General features: G+C 38.7%; 2 protein-coding genes across 2 annotated transcripts; both read left to right on the top strand.

The window, feature by feature from the left end:
- The first annotated feature begins 9,193 nt into the window (after positions 1 to 9,193).
- LOC104424952 (zinc finger protein NUTCRACKER) lies at positions 9,194 to 13,011 on the top strand. Its single transcript, XM_010037501.3, has 3 exons — positions 9,194 to 9,522; positions 9,738 to 10,134; positions 11,257 to 13,011. The coding sequence occupies exons 1-3, from the start codon at positions 9,393 to 9,395 to the stop codon at positions 12,176 to 12,178; spliced, it is 1,449 nt and encodes a 482-aa protein (XP_010035803.2). The 5' UTR covers positions 9,194 to 9,392; the 3' UTR covers positions 12,179 to 13,011.
- Positions 13,012 to 20,792: 7,781 nt separating this feature from the next.
- On the top strand, positions 20,793 to 23,693 carry LOC104424951 (NAC domain-containing protein 73). The gene is made up of 3 exons (XM_010037500.3): positions 20,793 to 21,314; positions 21,428 to 21,617; positions 22,579 to 23,693. The coding sequence occupies exons 1-3, from the start codon at positions 21,156 to 21,158 to the stop codon at positions 23,118 to 23,120; spliced, it is 891 nt and encodes a 296-aa protein (XP_010035802.1). The 5' UTR covers positions 20,793 to 21,155; the 3' UTR covers positions 23,121 to 23,693.
- Positions 23,694 to 24,793: the final 1,100 nt, after the last annotated feature.

Below are 24,793 nucleotides of genomic sequence, written 5' to 3'. Positions count from 1 at the left end.
CGAAGGTGCTGCTGCGGGTGTCGCTTGCTGGTGCCATTGCTAGGTGTTGTTTATGAGGAGAATCCCATCCCCTCTCTCTCTCTCTCTCTCTCTCTCTCTCTCTCTCTCTCTCTCTCAATTTTGGGGATTTAGGATTCTTACTCAGGGGAAAGACGTCAATTAGCATCATTTTGTTATTTGGATGTTGATTGTACTCTTCGACGAGCCACGTCAGCTTTAAAAATTAATATAAAAAATGCCACGTTGGATATCCTGCTAATTAGATCGACGTTGGCATTGAAATAATGATTTTTCAAATTTGTTGGCACTTAAGTAATCCAAAATAAACTTTTGGCACAAAGTAAGCGCCGTATACAACTTTTGACATTTTTAATGTGTTTACTCCTATATATGTGGATGATATGATTGTTCACCAGTGAGTTCACCTCTACATTGATTAGTGAATTCTTGATAAAGGATATGGGCCCTAACACCAATTTCGAGGTGTGATTGTTAAAATATTCTCTTGTGGTCTTTATTTGTGCCAACAACAATATGCTTTGTCAAATCTTAATCATGCACAAATGGAGAGCGACAAGCCAATTTCTACACCTATGCCCGCTTTTCATGTTATCAGAAAGAAAAACACGGCCTTTTGATTTTGTTTCAAATTTATCCCGCAGATAATTTTCCTTCCAAAGAACCGCCGAAAACTTGGTGACGTAGCGCCCACATGCTGCCATTATGGCAATGTTGCATAATCTTAAAATATAGTGACTAATATCTATGATTTAGATATTGCTCCCGACAATTTTCTCTTACCTCAGTTGTGTTTTTTTCTTGAATCTTTTTTTAATAAAAATTTTATTGGGTTCTTATCTGTTAGCAATTTTTTAATAAAACCATATGTCGGTCTATGTCCAGGTGCCTGCCATCAATGTAATTTTCTTTTCCTCTTCTTGCTCCACAAGTATTTGGTATTCCTTTTTCCTTTTTGTAAAGCATTTTCAAATATTTGGTTTGCTGGTTATCGAAATATATCCATATTGGCTACACGAAAGTACCATGGACGGAAGATTAACGGTGGGATAGATTTGAAAAGAAAATAAAGATCAGGCACTTTTGTGATAATTTGATAATGTTGGGATAAATTTGAAAGTGGATTCGTGATTGGGCTATTCTCCTGCAATTTGGCCATAGATAAATTACTCATTACAACTGGCTTGTTTAAAAGGGCAATAAAGCATTTGTCTTATATCCAATTCATGCGAAAGGCTATAGACGCACGAAGAACTTCATCCGTTGCCCTAGCTAGATACACCCTCAATGATGAAACTTTTTACAAGCTTTTTCGAAGATCATGCAATCTTTCTTAATAGATATATTTCTTATCAACATTCGGGTTTACCGCTCAATCTCGCATCCAAATAAAAAAATGAAGAAATAGATTTATAAAAACTGAAAAGGAAGCAATCATCGCATAATTAAGAAAGACTTTCTCTAGTCAGTGTGCACAAGTCATGTACATAGTGATCATAAATATCTTTCTCCAGCTAGTTGCCTTGCAACAATGTCCTCTTTGAGACCCACCTTGACTGGGCACTAAGAAGACAAAGGTCACTTTTTAATTTATATCACGGTATCTTTTGTGTGTGCAATTTTGGTCTAGCTACAAATTGCCCTTTTAACCTTTACATCAATGGTGGGGAATGTATGGCCCTTAAATGTTTAATGTTTTAAAACCCCATTTTTGAACACAAATTTGTCTCTTGCTGTGCCAAGAAATTAATCATCTGAGAGGATAGACAATCACCAACCATGCATGTCTCGATCTTATAGTATAATAGGTTTTCTTAGGTCTTTTATTGATCTTCTCTAGTGGAGCTTTAGTGCTTATATGATAGGCCCTGTTTTGTGCTTTTGCTATGTGTCTTTGCTTTTCTCTATGGTTAATTGCATACTTTTATGGAAAGAGGTAGGGACCATCCTTTCCATGTAGAAGGAAAAGGAGAGAGTCTTGTGCTTTTAACTTTGCTTTCAAGCCTAAAAGATAATCTCTAATCTTTTTATAAGAAAATGTATGGAATTGTTGATTGATCTTCATGTAGTGGCGGTCTATTCAATATTCTAAAGAGAAGGTGCTCCCATCATCCTAGCTACGAATTTAGTACAAAGTAATGTCCCATAAAAATCAAGAAAACAAAAAGGGAATTAGTTTTTAGTAGATAATTTTAGCCAATCATCATAAAGCAAATCATTATGACGAGAAAATTCGCCTTAAGCTAATAATTCTAGATTCGTAGAGTATCCAACTGATAATTGGTCAATAAATAAGACGCGAATCCAAATTTGGACATATGTTCATAATTTGCGTATTGATTACTAATAAGAAACACTTTCATCGAAAAGAAAGGAAATTAATGCAAAAGAGAAGCAATTTGGGCACCTTTTTTTTTTCTTTTTATTGAAAGAAAATTTCATTCGTTTATCAAAATCACATATGAGAGTAACATAACTTCTAAGCAAAGCAAATCTCAAAGAGCTATAAAACAAAACAAAACCCATAAAACAAAAAAATATAGCCTAGTATGTTATAAGCATACTCTCATTCCAAAAGACTAAATCCGTCACAACAATAAATTACTAGAGCCGTCTGTGATGGGCATATGTCGAGATCTTCCCCTTCAGAAGTTATGCCTAAACAATCTTCTCATTTACGATCAACATCTTCTAGTGCGCGCTTAGTTTCAGCGTCCTCAACATCATTGTCATATGGAGACAACAAAAACAATATATTTAATCACTGTAGATCTAATCCCTCTAAGGAAATTTTAGATCTAGATTTAGATCGGAGAGAAAAGTTCTAGACTTAAATCCAGATGTAAATTGAGAAATAAGAGTTTTTATCGAATCTCGAAAGAGTCATAGAATCATGTCTGGGCATCCTATTAGTTGAACTAATGTGAAGTTCTCACAAAGATTTTTGCTCCAAGCAGAATTATTCACCATGACGAGCAAAGAAAAGCAACGACAACGAGCGAAAGAAGATGTCCAACCAGGCAAAAAGAGACTCCCAAATTAGAACAGAAAAGAAAAGAAAAGAAAAGAACAGAAAATCAACACCTAGAAAAGAAAAGCGGGCTCTTAGCTTCAGAAACTAAAGCTGAGAGCCTGCAAATGAAGTTGTTTTGAGGGAGTGTTTTTGGGAGTGGGAGGGTTGCCAACGGAGTATTAAGGGTTTTTAAGTTGATTTTTGAAATGGCACCTTTCTTTGATAGGATATATTTGCAGGCTTAACAATTTTCACTTGCATTTCGGAAATCTATGTTTTTTTTTTTTTTTTATGTTAGTGTTGCCATCTCGATCATCAAAAGGAAAATAGACTCTGCTTAAACTATTACTTCCTTTATGATCGGTGTTCTTGTCCATTTGACCAGAGCCTTTTTCTGTGTGAGGAAAAAGAACCATCTTGCGATGACTAGTGCTCTAGTCAATGCACAAAAATCTAAGTGGAATTCAATCTTCTTTCACTAAGTGACGCACAATTACTTTAGTCTCATCATTCATAGTATGAAACTTTCCGCGATGTTAGAAGGCTGAATGCAAAAGTATATGTGTTTAGCATAAGATTAGAAAAGATGAAAAGGTACCCAAACCCCGAATCCAATGGTTGAACCTGCAATTCGGGCACCCCGACCGGAATTGAGGCGTCGACGGCCTGGACCCAAGCCCTAGCGCTAGACTAGAGTCCCCAGTGGCTTGGTACGTGACCCAGGCTCCCAAACTCGAGTTCTCGACTCCCAAACCTTGGACACCAATGGTCGGCCCTAAGATGCAGGCACCCTAACCCGGATCCCCAGCTGCTCAAACCTAGGACATAGAACATGCTTCCAAGACCTCAACCGCCACAACTCAAGTCCAGCTAGTGCCCAAACCTAGGTCCTAACTATCGACCCCGAGATGGGAACTCACATCAGGTCGCAAGACTATTTTCTCAAAAGTGTATTTCGCCAATAAATATCAGAAAATGACTTCCATCTTTTTTGCAAATGAAACCGGATACAAGTAAATCATACCAAGTTTCTTTAGAATAACTTCCTTTGAAACTGGTTTTTGAAGAAGTTCCTTTTTCGTGTAACAAACAAACCATTAGTATCGCCACTTACAAAAATTGGCTTGAGATTGGAAGAAATTAAAAACAGGATCGATCCATTTGAAATTGACCAAAATATTGTCACTTACGTTTTTACTCCTAATCAACTAGTTCATTTTTTTCTTTGGACAAAAAGAAAATTTAGTTTCCTTATATTTGGCACAAACGGAAAATAGAAAAATGAGATGTCCTTTTTCTTATTCATGGCCATACTTTTTAGTTTCTTCACCTTTTCTCTATGCAATGTTCTTGCTCCCTAAACACACGTTCGATGACATAGCATATACCACCACGAAGGTCGACACATCACTTGATGAGGGTTCTTACTAATCTTTTTAGTACATGTAGCATTACTTGTCTCTCTTTCCTCCAGGAGTCCTCCCTTTGCTACAAGAGTCACCTACAATTGCCGCTCGCCTACAGGGCCACCGCCATCTTCAGCAACACCATCGCAACTATGAAGCATGGCGACCGCCGCCATGCTCGCCTCTATCTTTCCCTCCAAGTCTCTCTCTCTTTCTTAGACATGCACAAAATGCTAAGAGTTCGTCCCAAATAACTTTTACTTTTGACTTTTCACTATTTTGGCATCTTGTGATGTGCGTTTTGACTCTTTGTAATTTTTCATGGTTTTTTTTAAAGTCCGTGTACATTTAAATCTCGGCGGTAAAATGGCCCTTTCCTTAGTCCATTCATCTACGTATGATGGAAAACCAAATTCTGAGATTTTGAGTCGTGGAAATCTCAAAAGTTTTCCTTGTGCTGATCCAATACGCAAACGGCATACTTTCTCCCTCCTATCTCCCCTCTTTCTATCTGTTTCCCTCCCTCTTTCATTGAACCTGGGTTTGGTATATACTTTGAGAAAGAATCGATTAATTCGCATCAACACAATCTTCAACAGCGACCCTAACACACCCCAAAAGCTATAAAGCAAAAGATCATCCCAAGTATATTCACATCCAGAATTTTATAGTGCTTATAATAAAGGTTTTGGCCTACTTTAGTTCAACAAGCAAAGAACTGCTTGGTTAAGTTAGTCAAAGATAATGAGTATAAAAGTAATAAAGCAAACGAGAAAATAAAAAAACTCAAAAGGGAAGGAAAACTAAAGCAGAAATAGATAATTGGTCTGGGAAAGGGTACATATTCCTTGCCACTTTTTTTAATATGCTAAAGTATGTGGGCTTCTACAGACGTGGATTCCTCGACCTAAATCTGCTCTCCTTTCAGGGTAAATTTTCAAAAGCAAAGAAAGATTCTTTTCCCAGCAATTATACTTCAATTGCCGATATTTGCGTAACTCCGATTTTTGCATTGACTAGTTATTATAAAGCAAAATAACAATGGGTAACATAAGAATTGATTTACAAAATGACATAATAAATTACCAGTGGACACTTGAATAATTGGATCATGTTCGGCATCCTAATACTGCTATATTACTGTGCAAATGGATTTTACAATGGGATAGACTTTTGAAGAATAGGGGATTACCTTTTTTGTGGAAAGAAAAAATCAAAATAGCTTTTGCAGACTTTATGAAGATTTTACACGGGATTTTACTAAAGTTTCTTTTCACGATTCCTGAATATCTTGGTCAGAACTAGATCTCATATTTAACATATGAGCGTGTACTCTCACAAAGTCACAATTTAACATCTTAATTAAGAGAACCTTATGTAATTAATTATACAGTCGATCCACAATTCCAAGATGGTCCAAGTCCTATCACGCTTAACGCAGCTACGTATCTCCTTTGAATTAAAATATTTATATAGGTTGCTGATAAAACCCTAATTCGCGCTATACTTTCTTGGAATTCCACACAGAAGAACACATGCTACAAGACAAACCCTAAAATCTCCTTACCAGTATAAACTCTTCCAAAAGGGAATAAAAGGAACAGTGCAACTTCACATGACTTGGACTCATCTCCTTGTAAGATAATTCCATGTAAAGCCCGGGTCACATCCATGCCTAGGTAGTTGGTCCTAGAAAAAAATCAGTATCTTTTGAACTCTCTCCGTTCGAATTGCTCAAGTGAATATATACAATAGACACGCATCTAGAGACACACTTGGAGAGAGAGAGAGAGAGAGAGAGAGCATAGCCCTTCCTTCATTTTAACCAGAAGAAGACAACCAAAGAACAAACAGACCCGTGGTGACAACGTTTTGCTTTTCCCCAAAGACTGTTCATTTTGAAATTCCACAAAAGAAAATCAATTCTTTGAATTGCCCCGACAGACAGAGAGAAAGAGAGATGGAGAGAGAGAGAGAGAGAGTTTGTGTAGGAATCTTGATTTTGTGAGGGCCTTGAAAGTTGTAAGAGTGTGAGGGGGGGTTGTTGTTGGGAGGAGGAGAGAATATTCTCAAGTCGCCAAAGTTCAACAGCATAAGTCCAAGGAAACTATCGTAAAGAATTGGGGAATGATTAGATTATGATTAAGGGGGCTGTCAGCAAAAGTCAGCCCACAAGCTGACGCTCTTCTCACGCTTCGAAAAATTCACTGCCTTTGTCAGCTCGCTGTCTTTTAACCTCTTCCCACCTTTCCTCATTTTCGTCTTCAATTTCACAACAGATTCAAAAATCCCCGCATCTATCTATATACATGAATGAGTCCCCATTTTTACCTGATGCGTATAATAGAATAATATTTCCAAGTATTAGAAAATTGGAGGAATAGGTGGCTTTGATGTACATTGTACACGATTTTCTCTATTTAACTAATGCGAATATACAAAGAAAGCTTTTGGCTCACGGGTCCTTGTTCATTGCATGGTTTGCTTTAGTTTGCTTTAGGTAGAAGCAATTTCTCAGTATTTTCGAGTAGGTTAATTAATTACTTACCACTAAATAAAAATAAATAAATAAATAAATAAATGAAAAAAACGCGTGTCTTTTCACAATTCAAGACCTACCACTCCCACTGTTGTGCCACATGATGGTGGGTTACAAGCAGTATTCAAAGTACAACCGAAAGTTTTATTTTCTTTCCTTAAAGAAAAGCATGTACTAGTGCTTGTGCTGGCAAAAAGGGAAGGAACAAAATATCAATCATTCAGTTTACTATCTACCGATCAATAATTGACCAACCACTCAAACTTAAAGATTGACTCGACGGCCTACATGCACGCACAGGCTCCCACGTATAATATGTATGACATCCACATTATTACCTATTCTACTTAGTATGATGTTATATAAGGAACTGGGATCCTTTAAATTCATAGGGTAAATTTATTATAAACTTACCCTCTTGAGAGATCCACATGTCATTGAATAGTCCATGATTCTTTTCCATTTTCTTTCCTCTCCGTTTTTTCCCCTTCACCTAACTCCGATTTTGCCTCTAGTGGTAGACAGTACGGTACTACTTACTAGAGCTGATGGTTTGGCTGGATCTAGAACACAACGGCGGGGATGGGAGGCGAAGGCGGCAACAAGACGAGAGTGCGACAGCATCGGTACGGGGAATGGCCGGTGCCACTGAGGTGACGGCGACCTACCAAGATTTGTTGCGGTGGAGGTGGGAAAGGAGAAAGTCGGAGAGGAGGGGATGCATAGGATTTCCAGTTTTCTAAATAACTTCTCATGAATCACGAGAGTATTTTGGTTCAAAAGTAACTTTTCCGATTAAATTTACACCTATCTAAATTTAAAGGATCTAAATCCTTACATAATTTACTAGGTTTGCTTCAAAATTCACAAGTCCATGGTGCTTCAACCAAAAAATTCTGGTTTTCATAACCAAATTACATGTATTTTGTTTGCAAGATCAATAATCTTAGGTCATAAAATGGATTAATATGACCAAGTGGATTTGAGATCTTGACAAGGAGATCCATGGTCTCACAAAGAACTGCCATCCGGACGATTATTCCTTTCAATGTCTTTGTTTCGTCGTTTGCATTGGATTTTACCTTGCTTGCCAGGTGGACACGTGCTTGTCGCCACGTGCATGGGAGATTTAAAAGATCCTCATGTCCCAAGAACCCTATGAAAAAAACAAACACTCTTCTTAATCCAAACCCATGAAAATTAGAAAAATAAAGAGTAACTGATGAGCCAGAAACTTAGGGGCAATTTTATTTTAAGTTTTTTGGGAAAAAAGGATAATAAGGGGCGTGATTGGATATGTATGCCTTGCCGGCCAAACTCACTCGGTCTCCATCACATATAAATTTCCTTTCTCATTTTTGCATCTTTTTGACCAAGAAAAAAAGCAAGTCCACCATTCTTGGGACGACAAGTACGTTTGAAATTGAACTTCAAATGATAGATGTATGAAACAGGGAAGAATAACTTATGCATTGTGTACATGCTTCAAATATAGAATTGAGATTTTTTTGTAATTTAAAAAAAAAGTATTTTTCTCCTACTTCTCACGACATATAATCACGTTATTAAAAAGGGTGCAACTCACGTTATCATGTCATAATGGTTGCATAAAATTTCAGATGAGGTTTTTTGTATTTACAAGTAATGGGCCTTGCTATGTGAGGCAAGTCTGAAAATCTGAAATGTATATCACAATTCTTTTATAATACTTAGAATTTCTAGAAACTTTTTTCCTCAAGAAATCAACTTGAAAAATTACAAACTAAGTTTTTACAAGTACACACGAATGTATAATCACAAATGCAGAGATTTTCAAAACTCCTCAGGAGCTCTTATATATTCTCGAAAAAAATCTTATTTGATCGGGTCCCAACTGTCAACATTTTGTACAGTTTTTTTTTTTAAATGGAAATAAGTGAATTCGTGAAGGGCTATTGAAAGAGAGAATACAAATAGACAAATGGGAAAAATACAAAAGGCTAAGGAGAATTATTGGATAATCATTCCAACCTGCGCGCAAAAGGCAAAGAGACAACCTATTCCCCCGAACCTCATCATAAGTGTCATCATTCACCTTTTCTCCTCTCTGCCTTGCCCGCAACTTCTCTTCCCCCTCCCCCTCCCTCATTTCAACTTTTCACCACCTCCCACAAGTGTATACTTTCAACATTACTTTACTTAACAACACCATACGAACAACTTTAACTAAAATATTTATATCAGACAGAGAGAGAGAGAGAGAGAGAGAGAGAGAGAGAGAGAGAGACCCTGTTGTTAGGGTTAAGAGCATAAATATATACCAGTTCTCTTGGGTTTTGTCTGAAATTTCCATCTAAGGTTGCTATTAAACTCGTGTGTGTGTTGCTGAGCTTTTCTTAATAGACATAAGAGCCAACTGTGTTCGAGAGAGAAAGGCATGTTAGAGAACATGGCCTCACAAGAAGTGATCGCAAATGGCTTTGCTCATCAGAACCCAAGTATTCCTGGATCCAATCCACCACCACCTTCCGCCACCAAGAAGAAGAGAAATCTCCCAGGAACTCCAGGCAAGTTTTCTTGTTATATTTTTCTTCTTCTTCGTCTTCCTCTCCTCCTCCTCTTCCTCCTCCTCCTTGTCCTTCTTCTCTTCTAGCTTTGTATAGTGAAGATTCAGGGGCTATAATTGGGTTTATGCAGAAGTAAAAAATGCTTACTTTGCACCAAACAAATTCTGGGCATGTAATCTTTTTGTTAATTAGAAGATGTTTTTTTTTCCATACAGATCCAGAAGCCGAAGTCATAGCTCTCTCTCCGAAGACCCTAATGGCGACGAACCGGTTTTTGTGTGAAATATGCGGAAAGGGGTTTCAGAGGGACCAGAACCTGCAGCTCCACCGGCGAGGGCACAACCTGCCGTGGAAGCTGAAGCAGCGAAGCACCAAGGAGCCCAGAAAGCGCGTGTACGTCTGCCCTGAGAAGACGTGTGTCCACAACCACCCGTCGAGGGCGCTCGGGGACCTGACCGGGATCAAGAAGCACTTTTGCAGGAAGCACGGAGAGAAGAAGTGGAAGTGCGAGAAGTGCGAGAAGCGGTACGCGGTTCAGTCGGACTGGAAGGCGCACTCCAAGACCTGTGGCACCAGAGAGTATCGATGTGACTGCGGTACTCTTTTTTCGAGGTAAACTACTAGTTCTCCGCTCTTTTTCATATGTTTGCCTTTCTATGATCCAATGACGGCCGAGATGAAACTGGGTAGTTTTAACGCAAAGCAAGAAGAACGTTGATAAGTAGTTGGGAAAATTATCCAACCACAGAGAAAAAGTTACCACTGATGTTGCAGATTTTGCTGTTTGACTTGGACATTTTTTGTGGACTTCCTTTCCAAAGTAATACCGATAAGATTTTTGGTTGAGAAGACTATATTGGAGGTGAGCGAGAAGCTATTAAAAGCAAGAAAGTGGAATCTAGTGTGGTAACTGTGGTTGCGAACTTGACCCTTGATGTGTGCATGGCAGGAGATACATGACAAGCTACGAAAATAGGGTCTTATAATTAGATGTTTGTTTTCTTGTTTCAACACATCCAAGAAAAACCTAAGAAAAGCACTAGTGATCTCTTTTGGATGCAAGTTCTGATAAATTTCATGGGGATGTGGTCACCGATGATCGAGCCGAAAAAAGGTGAGGGAGGATGAGGACAAAGGAGACTAGGCTAGTGTCCTTTTGTTGACTTGTGGTAACCCAAATCTCTATATGTCCCGAAGTTCTTTAATTTCTTGGAAACGTTTGTCACTTCACAGCTGGACAATGGCCGGCTTCTTTTATCTCTTGTCCTCTCCCTTCAATATGTACTAGCCAGCATGAGTTTATATGATAAACACAAATAAAAGCTTGAGTTTTCTAAAAGCCTAGAGAAAGCATCATATGGAGTCTGCTTAAAAGCTCCTTCACCATTAATGCGAAAAACAACAATCAAAAGCTTAAGCTTTTGCTGCTTGCCTCTCCTTATATTAAGTAAAACCTTCTTGACCATGTAAGAGCCCGTTTTGGCATGTTCCATGCACCGGCGATTTCTCTCACCTTGCAAATTTCGTTTCCACTTCTCAAGTCATTGACTTTCGAAAAGAGAGCGACTATATTTCTCCGTCAGTACCATGGTAGACCCGGTTACAGTCACGGAATCCTAGCTTTCTTGTGCTACATGCAATCCTTTTGTTTATTTAGCGACCACTTGTCGCCTTATTGCCAGATCTCAGGCAATGTAAGACTGATTGTATCTGTCAAATAACGTCATCTCGCAGGCGAGACAGCTTCATTACCCACAGAGCGTTCTGCGACGCGTTGGCGGAGGAGACGGCGAGAGTCAATGCGGCCTCCACCATTCACCCAACGGCCGCCTACCACTTCATGGGCACTTCGCTCCTGCCTCCAAACCTCCCACCGAACTTATCTTCCATCTTCAAGCCAATCTCAAGCAACATGAGCACCGAGCCCATGATCAATCACCAACCGAGAAATGGTGGGGGGCTTTCTCTATGGATGGGTCAAACCTCTCAACCCCAAGAATCATCGCTGGGCATCAATTTGCAAGAGATTCACCAACTTGGGTCTCTAAATGATCCCTCAGCAACGCATTTGTATGCCGACAACACATGCCCAACCAACAACCCTCCGCCGTCGGATCACAACCTGAGCGGCTGGGTCTTCGGAAGCAGGTTCTCATCAAGCACTGCCTGTGAGGACATCAGCATAAACACTCCTTCACTCCACCACATGAAGGAAGGTCAAAATCACCATCATCATCAGAACAACATCCTAAGCGTCCCTTCACTTTACAGCACTCAGCATCAGCAACCAGCTTCATCTCCCGCGAACATGTCCGCGACAGCTCTCTTACAGAAGGCGGCGCAGATGGGCGCGGCCACCGAGCCATCTTTCCTGGGGAGCTTTGGGTTGAAGCCCAGCGATAATAATGGTCAACAACCTCAGGATCAAGATAATAAGTTTTGTGGGCTTTTTGGGTCAAGCCAAATGCCAAGCTCTGACACTGCAGAGAACATAACACTAAGCACAATGCAAGCATACCCACCACCTGCGAAGCGCAGGAACATCACTCAGAGCGATGATAACAATGCTTCTTCTGGAGGTGGGCAAACGAGGGATTTCTTGGGTGTGGGCGTGCACACCATGTGTAACCCTCCATCCATCAATGGTTGGATCTGACGATGATGATGATGGGTGATGGGTGATGGTGATGGTGATGGTGATGGTGACGATGATCATGAACAGTGTTCTTTCTCTTTTACATGTGCTCATACAAGCCAATTTGATAAAAAAAAGTTGAGAGTTTCTGGAGGGAAAGTTGGAAACTTTACAATGGGGGGAAGAGAGAGAAAGATAGAGAGAGAGAGGGGCAAGAAAAAAAAGTTGGCATATTTGAGTGCTGATGAATTTGCCCTTAAAAGTTTGGTGTGTTGAGACAGGGACCTTATGGAGGGTCGAAGGAGATATCCATGCATATTCTCTCTCACCTCTTCAAAAGTCGATCATTTCATTTTAAAAACAAATTTAAAAAGTGGTGGCTTTAAATAGCGTTGTTTTGAGGGAGGTGGGGAAATTAGTGGGAGACCAAAGAGGAGCATCACTTTTTAGCTCCATTATTGCAATATAGTTTCATCTCCTTGTTTGTCTCGTCAAGGGAAAAAAAAATGTGAGAGTGAGACGAATCTAAAGAATGTTTCAGTGGAAACAAAGGCTTGATCCTAGTACAAAGCATAGGGCCCGAAGCCAACTGGTGGTACTAATTATAGCCTTTTTCATATCACTAAAACCATGCATGCAAGCTTAATTTATGTTTATGTGAGTAAAGGATTAGATGGAGTTGGTACATGCAAGCACTTGCAGGCGGGGACAGTTCATCTGTGCTGCTTTTTTTCTGTATATAAACGTGTTAATCTGCTGCTCTTTTTTTTCCTTTAGTTCTTCACTACGTTCTTGTCTAACTCTCTGCCTGTAATGAAGTTATGGTGCAAATGTTTAAGGTTATCGGTGCTAAAGAGTACTTTCTTGCATATATATGTTACTGTGAATTGCTTATTAATTGCAACTGATTACAGTAATTTATAGGGTACTGTGCCACACATATAATTTTTTATGGTTTAAATGAATGATCTTCCTAAAAAGAATTATGACATATATAGTTCTAAGGGTCTGCATGATAACGTTCATGTTTCTCCCGATTTTTGTTCTTTTGTTCCTCGAAACAAAAAAAGAGTAAAATCCGTTTAGTAATGCAAACTTATTTTTCTATTTCCCAGAATATAAAAGTAGTCGAGAAATAGATTAGAACAGAAACAAGAGACAAAAAAAAGTAGTTTCTTGTTCCCCAAAACAATTTCTAGAAATAAGCCATTTTTTTCTTTTCTATTTTTATTTTGCTCTTCTTCCTCGCCACAGCTACCACCACCCACCCACTAACTGCTGGCTACCTCCAGCCTCCCGTGGCCACCGCCGGCCAACCACCGACAGTCGCCAACGACCACTGCCACCGCTCAACTGCTAGCGACCGTGCCGACAGTCGACGATCAAGCAGCGACGGTTGATGGTTAATGTTTGGCGGTCTGTGAGCAAGAAAAAAATGAATAAATACAAAATTTATAAATCATACTAAACACATTTCTATTTTTTTCTATTTTGAAAATAAAAATTTTGTATAATTACCAAACGCGTTATTTAACTCAAAATTTTTTCCGGGGAGTAAAAATAGAAAAGAATTATTTCTAAAAAGAAATTATTCTCTCGATTAGAAACGTTACAATGCGCGCCCTAAATGTCCAATTGATCCTTGCCAAAAGCAGATACATACCTACAACAATATAGTTCTAAGTATACGAGTGAATAATAACCGTTTGACAGATCGTACGCGTGTGCTTAAAACGACAAAGCCCAACTGAATCATCACAAGTGTCGGATATCCAGCGCTCTAATAGCGTATTTCCTTTTACTACATAAGCAAGAAACCCTATGACATGATAAAGGCATAAGCGTGTCAAAACAGTCGCCCTCTTTCCTTTTCATGGATGTCAATCTCTTACAGGTTATCTTGAGCCGACCAAACACCATCATTTTCAAGTGCGCTTGAGCACACGTCTTAGACAGCGAGTGCACTTTCACTTTAATTTTTACACTATAGAGAGCTTTTAATCTTGAGTCTATGTATGTGCAATGGCTTTTCTCTGACCCCAACAGGATTTTACTTTGCCTTTTGCTGATGAAATGAAACATGCAGTACAGACATGAAAAAGACCTCAAGAAATCAAAAGAAAAAGATGAAGAGGGTGAAAGAGAAAAGAGAAGCTAGCGTTGTCCCTACAAAAGAAAGTCCCCTTAGGTTTTGAGATGTTGAGAGGAGCAAAGTGGTCGCGTGGAGTTTGGTACAAGTTAACAGGGCAAGGTAGACACGCAAAACTATGTTGGAGAGTTTAGTACAACTGAAATTCAAAGCTCCAGCTTCGGCTTTTGAGTCTCTTGAGAGCTACGATTGGTAGAAGCGATTGCAAGGGGAAAAGAGCGATGTTGTTTGCACCTGCCTTGTGCTTATATTAAGAGAAGGAGAAAAAGAAGTGCGAAAAACACATGGGTTTCCTCAGGATATGGAATAGTTAAAAGGGGTTTTTCTTGATGAGAAGTTCAGGACTTAAGACAATGAAAAGTGACAGCGGATGACGTGATCAGAAAAAGAGTTCTACTAAGGAAAGATTACACGTCAAGAATTCATAGGGTGCGAAGTGTAGGGTTTTGAAATCGTAAGGTGTGATAATATCAACGTGAGTTCTGAGGGAAAAGTACTAAAAAATGTCATAAACCTTTTGTATTTGTGTCAATTTAATTATAAACATTTTCTTTTGTGCCAATTCAATCTTTTTTAGCCAATTTTAGTCAGATTTTGCTAACTAAATACTGGCCGACTAACCTGGCTTGATCAACCCTAACGTGAACAACTTTTAATAATATTTTAATATTTTTGAATATTTTTTTATTTTGAATTTTTTATTTTTCTTTTTTCCTTCTCCTCCTTCTTTCTCCGGCCGGTCACCGAACCTCGATGACCGACTGCAGGTAACGGACTCGAGGCCTGGGCAACAAGGGTCGAGCCTCGCCCATGGCCGGTGAGGGTGAACCCCGCTAGCTCGAGGCCGCCTAGGCCGCGAGGGCAGCCTCGTGCCGGGCTGGCAGGGCTCGCGCTCACCACCCAGCGCAAGGATGCCCTTGCGGCCACTAGCAAGGTGGTCGGCGAGGTCGAGGTCATCGAGGTCCGACGACCAGCTAGAGGAAGAAGGAGGAGAAGGAAAAAATTAAAATTCAAATTCAAAAAATTAAAATATTATTAAAAATTGTTAATACCAGTGCTGATCAAGCCACGTCAGCCGCCTGGCGTCTAGTCAACAAAATCCAGCCAAAATTGACCGAAAATGACTAAATTGGTACAACATAAAAAAATTTAGGACTTAATTGGCACACAAAAAAATGTTTATGACTAAATTGGCACAAATGCAAAATATTTAGGACTTTTTAAACACTTTTCCCTAAGTTCTGGCAAAGTATAGATTTCAAAAGTAGATTATGCCAAGTGTTATTGAAAATAAACTTAGAACATGAATCTTATTTAATTTTTTAATAACCCATGGATAGGAGCGTAGAGGTTCGGCAATCTAAAGGATTATAGGAATCTTGCAAGTAGAAGTGATTAAAACGTGGATGAGCCCGAAAGGTAAATGGATAAGTTTGGGAAATATTCTTATATGAGAAAGTCCGACCCACCTAATTTCGGCTAGGGTCCTACCCTACCCAAAGATTTTTGTATAAACTTTATAATATAGGTGGGCTTGGACTTGAACTGGGCTCATCTAATGATTACCTCTACCTAAATTCATATGAATTGATTAAGCTTAGGCGTTTGGCCAGTGTTGGTAGCCCTTACTCAAAGCTGTTTGCACTAATAGATGGAATTTGAGTAGGTGGCCTTCAAATTCCAAGATGGAAATCGGCTAATGTCTCAATCAAGAACGCCAACTCTGAGTTTGCATGATTTGTGCAGAATTTCTTATCTACTCATGAAGTCCATCATTATGATGCTTTTGTCGAACGACAAGGAGAGATGATTTCAGGAGTTCTCTAAAGTACGTGTTAATAAGATACTATCCCGAACCCCAATAGTTATGCATTTCCAACGAGCACTGATGCAATGTGACACCATATGAAACCCTAGTCTCTTTTTTCCAAGAAATCATGTAAATACATAGTACATTGGAACTACATATGATTACTATGCAATATCCTATTGTCGTGTGATCACGCCACCGGCCAAGACCTCTCAAGATTAACAATTGAAAGAAATTTTGTCATACATTATAAGTCATAAATATATCGCATGTGTATATTTGTAATAATTGCTTATTGGCATGCTTTTGATGATAGAAGGAACTGCAATAGTCACTTGGACAGATCAAACTCCAGTTTCATAGTAATGACCGATAGGAAATACTTATTACTAGGCAAAAAACATTTTATTTAAGGGTCCGTTCGTTTCGCGGAAAATATCATATTTTCGGAAAACATTTTTTCTAGTAAGTCATTTTCCGGGAAAATGACTATTTTTTGGTGTTCGGCCAAAACCTAAAATTTAAGTGGAAAATATTTTTCACCGTTCGTTAGCTCATTTAATTGTTTGGAAAAAATTATCAAAATTTGAATTTTAATATTTTTAATTGACCAAAAAAATAATTTTATTTTTATATTTTTTAAAATGAATTTTTAATTATTTATATTTAAAAAAATCGAAATTATTATTTTTTTTTTTCTTTCTTTTTCTTTTTCTTTTTCTTTTTTTTTTTTTATTTTCCTTCTTCCTTCCTCCTTCCTCCTCCTTCTTCCTCCTCCTTCGCAGCCCGCCTCCTTCCCCGCCCGACGATGGCCATTGCGCGGCGGCAAATTTCCACCAAGACCCAATGGCCAGATCCGACGAGCTCGAGACTCAGCCGATCTCGCCCGAGCTCGCCGAATCTAGCATGGGCGAGGTCGCCGGCCACTGGCTTACGACCGGTCGCGGGACGCCGCCATGGCCGGTCGCTGGCCACCGCCAAAGAATAAGATGAAAAGGAAAGAAAAAAAGAAAAGAAAAGAAATTAAAAACTCGATTTTAAAAAAGAAAAAAGAAAAAGAAAGCATAAAAATAAAACGAAAATGTATTAATAAAAAGAAGTAAGAGGGATGAAGTTATGGAAAACGTTTTCCACACTTTTTCCACACTTTAAAGGTTGTTTTTTCCAATGATGGAAAACATTTTCCTTGACTAGTTTATTTTCCGTGAAACGAACACCGAAAAATCCGAAAAACATTTTTCCGAAAATCATTTTTCGCGAAACAAACAGACCCTAAGTAACAAAACAAGTTACATGATTCTATTCATCATAAGTCCAAAAAAAAAAACTACATAACTTACGCAAATAATCTATAATGATGAATGAAGAATTTAATGGAGTGAGCAAAACACTTGTTTGAACTTGCATAGTCTTCTTTTTCTTTACTGATTTGAGAATGTAAATTGATTAGAGAATTAAAACTATACTTGTCGAATGAAATCGTCATTGCTATGACCTCCAAGTCCTCTTATTGAAATTAATCTAAAGTATTTTCAGCATTTTTAAGTTTGTTTCGAATGTTTTTGTGCTCTTCATAAAGAGGAAAACCAGAAAAAAAATAATTATGAAATAATAAGGTTAGAGAGTATCAATATCCAAAACTAGTTGAAAGGCCAAGTATGCATTAATGTTTCGAAATATGAAGAACATACAGGGCTCTATAGCAGTGGATTTGTAAGTTAGGGGTATCCACAAATAACCTTAGTTTTTTCTTTTCCCCCCTCTTTTTAAATATCAGCTTAATTCCAAAAAAAAAAAAATACCAACTTTAGGTCCAATCCAAATTTGCCCAAACTTTTTTCTTGTCCCAAAAAACTTTCATCAACTTGAAATTGCTACTAGTTTCTTCAAAATTCTCAACATCAATGCTAGTTAAAAATTAGAAGTTCATTATTAGAATTTGCATCTTTACCAACACCCTCATCTACGTATAGAACAACAACAGTCTTATGATGCTGATCATTTTGAGAAAAATAGCAATAAATTCTTGACACAATGTAAATTTAGAGTTAGAGTGAAAGTTTGTGATTTTTTTAGGAAAAAAAAAAGTTAGGACAGAATTGATCTCGAACCTAAAGCTGAGGGTTTTTAAGGGAATATGGCTCAAGTAAAGTAGCCCTCCTTGCCAAAAAGGTGGCCACACACGTGTGGCGCGCAAGTGGGCCGAATGGGCCTTTCATTACTTGGCCCAACTGAGAACGCTTCCTTATTGTAAGATTGGCGGGCCTGATTCAGTCCAACTCAAGCCCGGGTGGACTTTGTAACTAAACGGCCCTCCTTAGACCCGCCCAGATTGGTCCTTAGGCTCAAGATCTACAAGGCCCATGAGCTAGTGGGCCCGTGAGATAGTAGGCCCATCACACTGAGCAATCAAGGGTCCAAGCAGGGGACACGCTTTACCTTTCATGCCATGTGTTATTCATGTGGCAGATTAATATAATACAAAGGATTCGAGTGACGTATTGCAAGCTACCAAACAAGACAAGGTATCCAAGGTTCATATTCATATGTGGACTTTTAGATTTATGGAAACTATAAACCATGGCGGTGACCTAGATCCTTTGAATACAAGGGCAGATCAAGATAGTTAAAGCGTCATTTTTCTTAGGATTCAATGATCCTATGCGTAGAGAGTATTGCTATGGTCAAATATTGCTCAAATAAATTTCAGATTCATGGGTTTTATTCAATCTTGGTCATACGACCTTCTTAGTGTTATGCGGTGGCCTTCAAAGAGGTAAAGTGAAATTGTTAACTTACCCTCTATATTTGGGTGATTCGAATCTGACTTTTTGCCAATAAATTGATAAATGGTTTACACCACATAAATAATGTACAGAACTGTGTCCCCCATTGAAAGTATAATCAGTAGTACAGATATGTCGCGACATCAATTTACCTAGTTAAGACTGCTTAGATCAATTCCATGGCATCCTCAAAATGATCAGATGCTAGTTTCATTTCTCCTTGGTTCGTCTTCAGCTTGCAATACACTTAGTTGACAACGATTGCTCAGATGTCCTTTGTTCTTTGCCTGCGTCCTTCATGCAAGAAGTGAGACCTTTTAGGCATAAAGAAAAGAGTGCTAAAGGACAGGTACATTACTTATTATGAGGGTTCAGCACATTCTCTCGCGGAAAAGGCCATACCCATGATGCACGTTGTGGTGAGAGAGAGAGAGAGAGAACAATCCTTAGAAGAAAAATGAAGCTAGTTATCAATTTGATTCATTTGAGGGGAGAAGAGCAGTTGGTGGAGCAAAAAGATACCTGGGGTCAGATTGATTGTGGGGAGTACCATTGAGAAAATATTGCACCTAATTATGGATTCGTTGCTCGATTTCGGTGGACTAACCTTTTGGATCTTGTTAAACTAGGATATTAGTCCTTTTGCAAAAGATAAGCTCAATTACTCTTACATATAGTATACTTTTCTAAGTTGGTAGATCTTTAGTGGATACATATTGAACGAATACCCCTTATCTACTTTCTCAGCTTTGGCAGCACAGTTTATAGGGCACGGGCGAACCATAAATTATGATCTATCTTTTCTTGAAGCCTTGTCCCGTATGATGTCATTTTCTAATGGTTTCTCTTCTGTAGAATTCAAGCGAGGTCCTATATGTATATATATTTCTCATTTATAAATGCAGATACTTGTAGTAACACAAAATTCAATGGCAAACGATCGATCATTTGAGTTTTCGAGTATTTTTTTTTTCCTTCATGAGAAGCAGTTTTCAAGTAAGTTAGGGAGGGCAAGAAAAAAAATAGAGGATATCGAGCGTTAGGAAATGCGAAAATCAGAACCAAACTATAAATGGCAAATTGAAATTCGAAGAAACTAATAAAAAAGAAAAACCTTACACCTAATGACGATAGAAAAGTTAAAAGACAAGTCATTGGTTTTTTTTCCTGCAGATTTTTGTCATTTACAGAAAAATGGTTTACCAAAGTGGGGGGAGAAAGAGATTGGAGGGAGACACCGTCGATTTTGTTATATCGGGTGAGGTTTCTTGCTTTGCATGAGAAGTCTACGTGAAGAAATAGAATTATGGTTGGCACTTCATGATAGGGCCTCTCCCTCTCTCTCTCTCTCTCTCTCTCTCTCTCCCTCCTGCTGTCTTATGTGTATTTCTCTATTTTAGCTTTTTGTACACTCTAGGGCGACATTGGAACTGCAACTGCATCTATCTCTCTCTCTCTCTCTCTCTCTCTCTGTGAGTGCGAGTGCCTGTGTGTGGGTGGGTTGAAAGGTCTCCTGTAAATAAGGTTGCCCCATCTCTACTCAACCCTATTTAATCTTTGGTTGTTTCTTTTAAGCCTAGACAACAGTTTTTTTCTTCATTTTCATAAGTGAAAGCTTTCTGTACACAGAAGTTGGTAAAGGACCCAAATTTACAATTATTCTCCTTCAAGTGTTTCAATTGGTATCGTATGGATCGGCCATACTTAGGCATCGATCGGTGGCTATTCGGCTAACTTCAGATCCAAGCAACGTCTCTTTTCTGTCTCTGCAGATCATACACAACCAGAAACTCCATTTTTCCCCATTTCCATTATTTAATTATTCATCTCTCTCTCTCTCTCTCTCTCTCTCTCTCTGTGAGAAGCAAGAGCAAGAAAGGGTGGTTTTCAAGCGGGATGGCTTCTATTCTATAAGATTGCAAAGGACGTAAAAAGTGAATGAGAGAGAGAGAGAGAGAGAGAGAATTTAATTCCTTCCCAACCCACAAGAAGAAACTCACATGAATTAAAACAAGCTTTAAGAAGGAGACAAGTTGCTTTTTAACTTCATTCCCTTCTTCTTTCTTTTTTTTTCCCCTTTTCTTTTCTCTCCCTCATCTGTCACTTTCTCTCTCTTCCCAAGAGAGATATCGTTGTAGTTGGAGTGCATATAGTTTAGGTGACAGGAGAAAGATATAGATCTCGTGTCGAGTGGTATATGGGAAGTGTGAGGAAAAGCGAGACGGAGGAAAAAAAAGCGAAGAACAGGAAATCATGACTTGGTGCAATAATGACAATAAGAGTGATGAGCAGAGAAATGAGAGCGCAACCTCACCACCGCCATCCAACAACAAGGCCGGTGTTGTTGCCAAGAGGCCTCCAGTGTTCAGGACTTGTCCTTCCTGCGGGCATGAATTTGAAATCCAGGACCAGGTTTTATACCAATCTCAGTTCCATGAAGAATTTTCGTTATTTCTTCTAGCATAGTCGTCTTGGTTAATAACTCGCCAATAAACTCTTCTGATGATTCTTTCTTTGATGAACAGACTGGGATTCAGGAATTGCCAGGGCTGCCGGCTGGAGTCAAGTTCGATCCAACGGATCAAGAGCTGCTCGAGCATTTGGAAGGGAAGGTGCGGCCTGATGCTCGGAAGCTTCACCGCTTGATCGATCAGTTCATCCCTACCCTTCAGGGAGAGAACGGGATTTGCTACACCCATCCAGAGAAATTACCAGGTACTGGATAGAGAGTGCCTTTCTGGCTTTATGGCCTTCTTCTTTCTTCTTAGATATCTTGAACCTCTCACTGGATTTGAAACATAGTTATTAAATCATCTGAAAAAATGTTAAGAATTGAATTTTACACTAAACATTCTCTGCGAGACGCGCGGTTCATTTGTTTTGGGTTTCTCTCTCTTGAAGCTTTTCCTTGTTCTCTTGGTCCTTTTCATTGCATCAAACTAAGAACGTAGATGGGTCATCTAATAAGAAAGTAATTCAAGATTGTTTACTGCATACAAGTTATTTGAAATTTCAGTTTTATTAGACCCACAGTTGCTAGATTTCATTGCATGAATGGTACAAGAATCTTCACAGAGACTCTCTCTCTCTCTCTCTCTCTCTCTCTCTCTCTCTCTCTCACATAGGAAGAGGAAGATATAGAAGCAGGTATCAAATTATTGTCCCCCTTCTTTTCAATTATTGAGCCGACGGATTTTAACTTTAACTCCTGGTACATGTACAATACGTACTCAATCGACTATAATTACTTTTGAAAGGAAATCTATTCAAGTGCTTGATTTATTTGCTTTTATGAGATCGTCACTTGTGTTGCATGTAAATTTTATCTCATCCATGGCCATAATTCCTTCTCTAGCCAAAAGATCCATCTATTTTTCATGCATCTGTTAATGTTTTAGTAGTAACTCAATCATATTTACCTCAGACCATACCTTTTCATTGTCTCTAGGAATATACTACATCCAAATCTAAGTAACGTCCACTGGCAATATAAAGCATTGACTAGTCTTCCGTTTGAATTGCCAAGCAGATCTTTATAAACATCATTGATCTTTATAAACATTTTTGCGTTGCATAAAAATATGAGATACCCGATTGTGTTTATCATGTCTACTAGTATGTACGTGTGATTGTCCAAGTTATGTAACCTGTATGTATGTTTCTAATGATGATGAAGGCGTGAGCAAAAACGGCATGATCCGCCACTTCTTTCACCGGCCCTCCAAAGCGTACACGACCGGCAACAGGAAGAGAAGGAAGGTCCACACGGACGAGGAAGGCGGCGAGACAAGGTGGCACAAGACGGGCAAGACCCGCCCGGTCTTCATGAAAGGAGAGCTCAAGGGCTACAAGAAGATACTTGTGCTCTACACCAACTATGGGAAGCAAAGGAAGCCAGAGAAGACCAATTGGGTGATGCATCAGTACCACCTTGGCAACAATGAGGAAGAGAAAGAAGGTGAGCTGGTGGTATCAAAGGTCTTCTACCAAACACAGCCAAGGCAATGTGGTTCGCTCATGAAAGACTCATCATCACTTAAGCTGAATGGACCGAGCGGGCACGAGAATGCTAATCTCAAGAACAATCCTGCCCTGGTGGAGTACTATAACTCTTCTTACATATCTTTTGACCAAGGAAGCCAAAATAGGGCAAGCTCTCAACATCAGATGATCCCTCGCCATTTTGCAGTCCATGGTGGGTCTTCTTTTGTCTCTTGAACATACATTTGAGGAAACCCAGAAAACGAAGAGTATATTATGCAATGCTTTTAACTTAAAGTGACATACTGACGTAATATTATCAATCCCACCGAATGATGATATTTCATGAGCATGACACTTGGTTGTAAGCATTGCATTGATATATTCTTCTTCTTTTATTTGAAAGTAAGGGGACTATTGTTGAATGCATTATGGAATGGCTAAAGTAGAATGCTAGAACCAATCATTGAAGAATTGATGGAATAAGTTAATAGGCATTATGTGACTCCAAATTCTGGTGGAAAAGGTAGGGGAGGAATAAGGAAGGTCTGTCAGATGAAGGCTACAAGAGGTAGATTCTTCTATGTGGTCATACATATATACATCTGATGATTCTTAGGGCTGCTTTTACATTTTATATATTTTTTGCGAACTTTATGCTTAGGCGTATGCTTTGTACAGTGTCCAGGTGTGAGTTTCATGTGGTCCATGCCCCTTTTTGAGGGACAGAACTATTAATGTTATGTAACTGTACAAAGCTTATTCTTGCCTCAAAGTAATTGGACACCTCTACCTCTTTTTTTCCCTTTATTCTTCCTTTTATTATGTTATGATGTGTTACTATTATTATTACGATCTCACCATATTATGAGATGTTAGTCTCCATTTAAAGGCACGTCTTTTAGGACTCACAACATCCAAGTATTCTAGTTTGGTTAATCTGCATCGGTGCATGCATGTCATTCTTTCCCCGTGCATTGGGTAAGGCTCTATTAATGATACAATCCGAAAGTTACTTTGAGAACAAGACATTATAATTGAACATGGAATTGTTTGGTAATGTATTCCAATCAACCTTTCAGCCAGCCCCAAGTGTAAATGCATGAAAAATGTGAACTAGGTGATTGCCCATAAATAGTAGATAGAGATCAATAATTATATATATAGCGTCAGCTGTCTACTGATGATAAGTTGGATGGCGAGTATGTAATAATTTCTCTCATCTAACACATTCTATGAATGAAGAAAAACAATTGCTAAATTGATGAGCAAGTGACATCCTCCAAGAGAGACATTGCAACCTCCGATCAGATCAAACCTGCCGAAATTCATTCTTGGCTTTGAATAGAAGGAAGCTTATAATATTTCAGATGAAAAGTTATGGTGACTTTTCTGTAGGGCTAGCCCAGCTTCAAGAGCACATTAGGCCCACTGTTGAAGGCCTAATTTGACGAGGCTATATTCAATCAGTGGCCCAATCCTCAAATCTTTCATGTATACTGAAAAATAATATGAGATTTGTAGGAAAAAATCTCCAAAAAATTACTTAACCTATTATATAATAGTCAATTCAATTACAAACATTTCAATTGTCAATTCAATCATAAACATTTTGACAATTTGTCAATTCAAGTCTAAGTCATTCCATTATCCCAATTTAGTCATATATCACTTAAAATTTGTCAATTTAATCATAAACATTTTAATAAATTGTCAATGTAGTCATTCAAGTTAATTTTGATCCAAAATTGCTAATATGATCTAGTGAGTATCGGCCGTGCATGTAAGAAAACATCCTGCTAATATCACGGGGTGACATTCAAACCCCCCGTCGAGCCATGCCTCATGTTGGAGGTAGGGGTTAGTGTGTTGCACCAAAAATAATAAAAAATTAAGCAAAAAATTGCTCA

Source organism: Eucalyptus grandis, chromosome 11, assembly GCF_016545825.1.
Source record: "Eucalyptus grandis isolate ANBG69807.140 chromosome 11, ASM1654582v1, whole genome shotgun sequence".
Classification (NCBI taxonomy): Eukaryota; Viridiplantae; Streptophyta; class Magnoliopsida; order Myrtales; family Myrtaceae; genus Eucalyptus; species Eucalyptus grandis.
This window is presented reverse-complemented; position numbering and strand designations above follow the sequence as displayed.

Bases quoted from the DNA above. Each gene is read 5' to 3' on its own strand.
- LOC104424952 (XM_010037501.3), top strand. From the start codon at position 9,393: ATGTTAGAGAACATGGCCTCACAAGAAGTGATCGCAAATGGCTTTGCT. The intron at 9,523-9,737 runs GCAAGTTTTCTT...TTTTCCATACAG, and splicing joins AAATCTCCCAGGAACTCCAG to ATCCAGAAGCCGAAGTCATA. The intron at 10,135-11,256 runs GTAAACTACTAG...GTCATCTCGCAG, and splicing joins TGCGGTACTCTTTTTTCGAG to GCGAGACAGCTTCATTACCC.
- LOC104424951 (XM_010037500.3), top strand. From the start codon at position 21,156: ATGACTTGGTGCAATAATGACAATAAGAGTGATGAGCAGAGAAATGAG. The intron at 21,315-21,427 runs GTTTTATACCAA...TTTGATGAACAG, and splicing joins AATTTGAAATCCAGGACCAG to ACTGGGATTCAGGAATTGCC. The intron at 21,618-22,578 runs GTACTGGATAGA...ATGATGATGAAG, and splicing joins CCATCCAGAGAAATTACCAG to GCGTGAGCAAAAACGGCATG.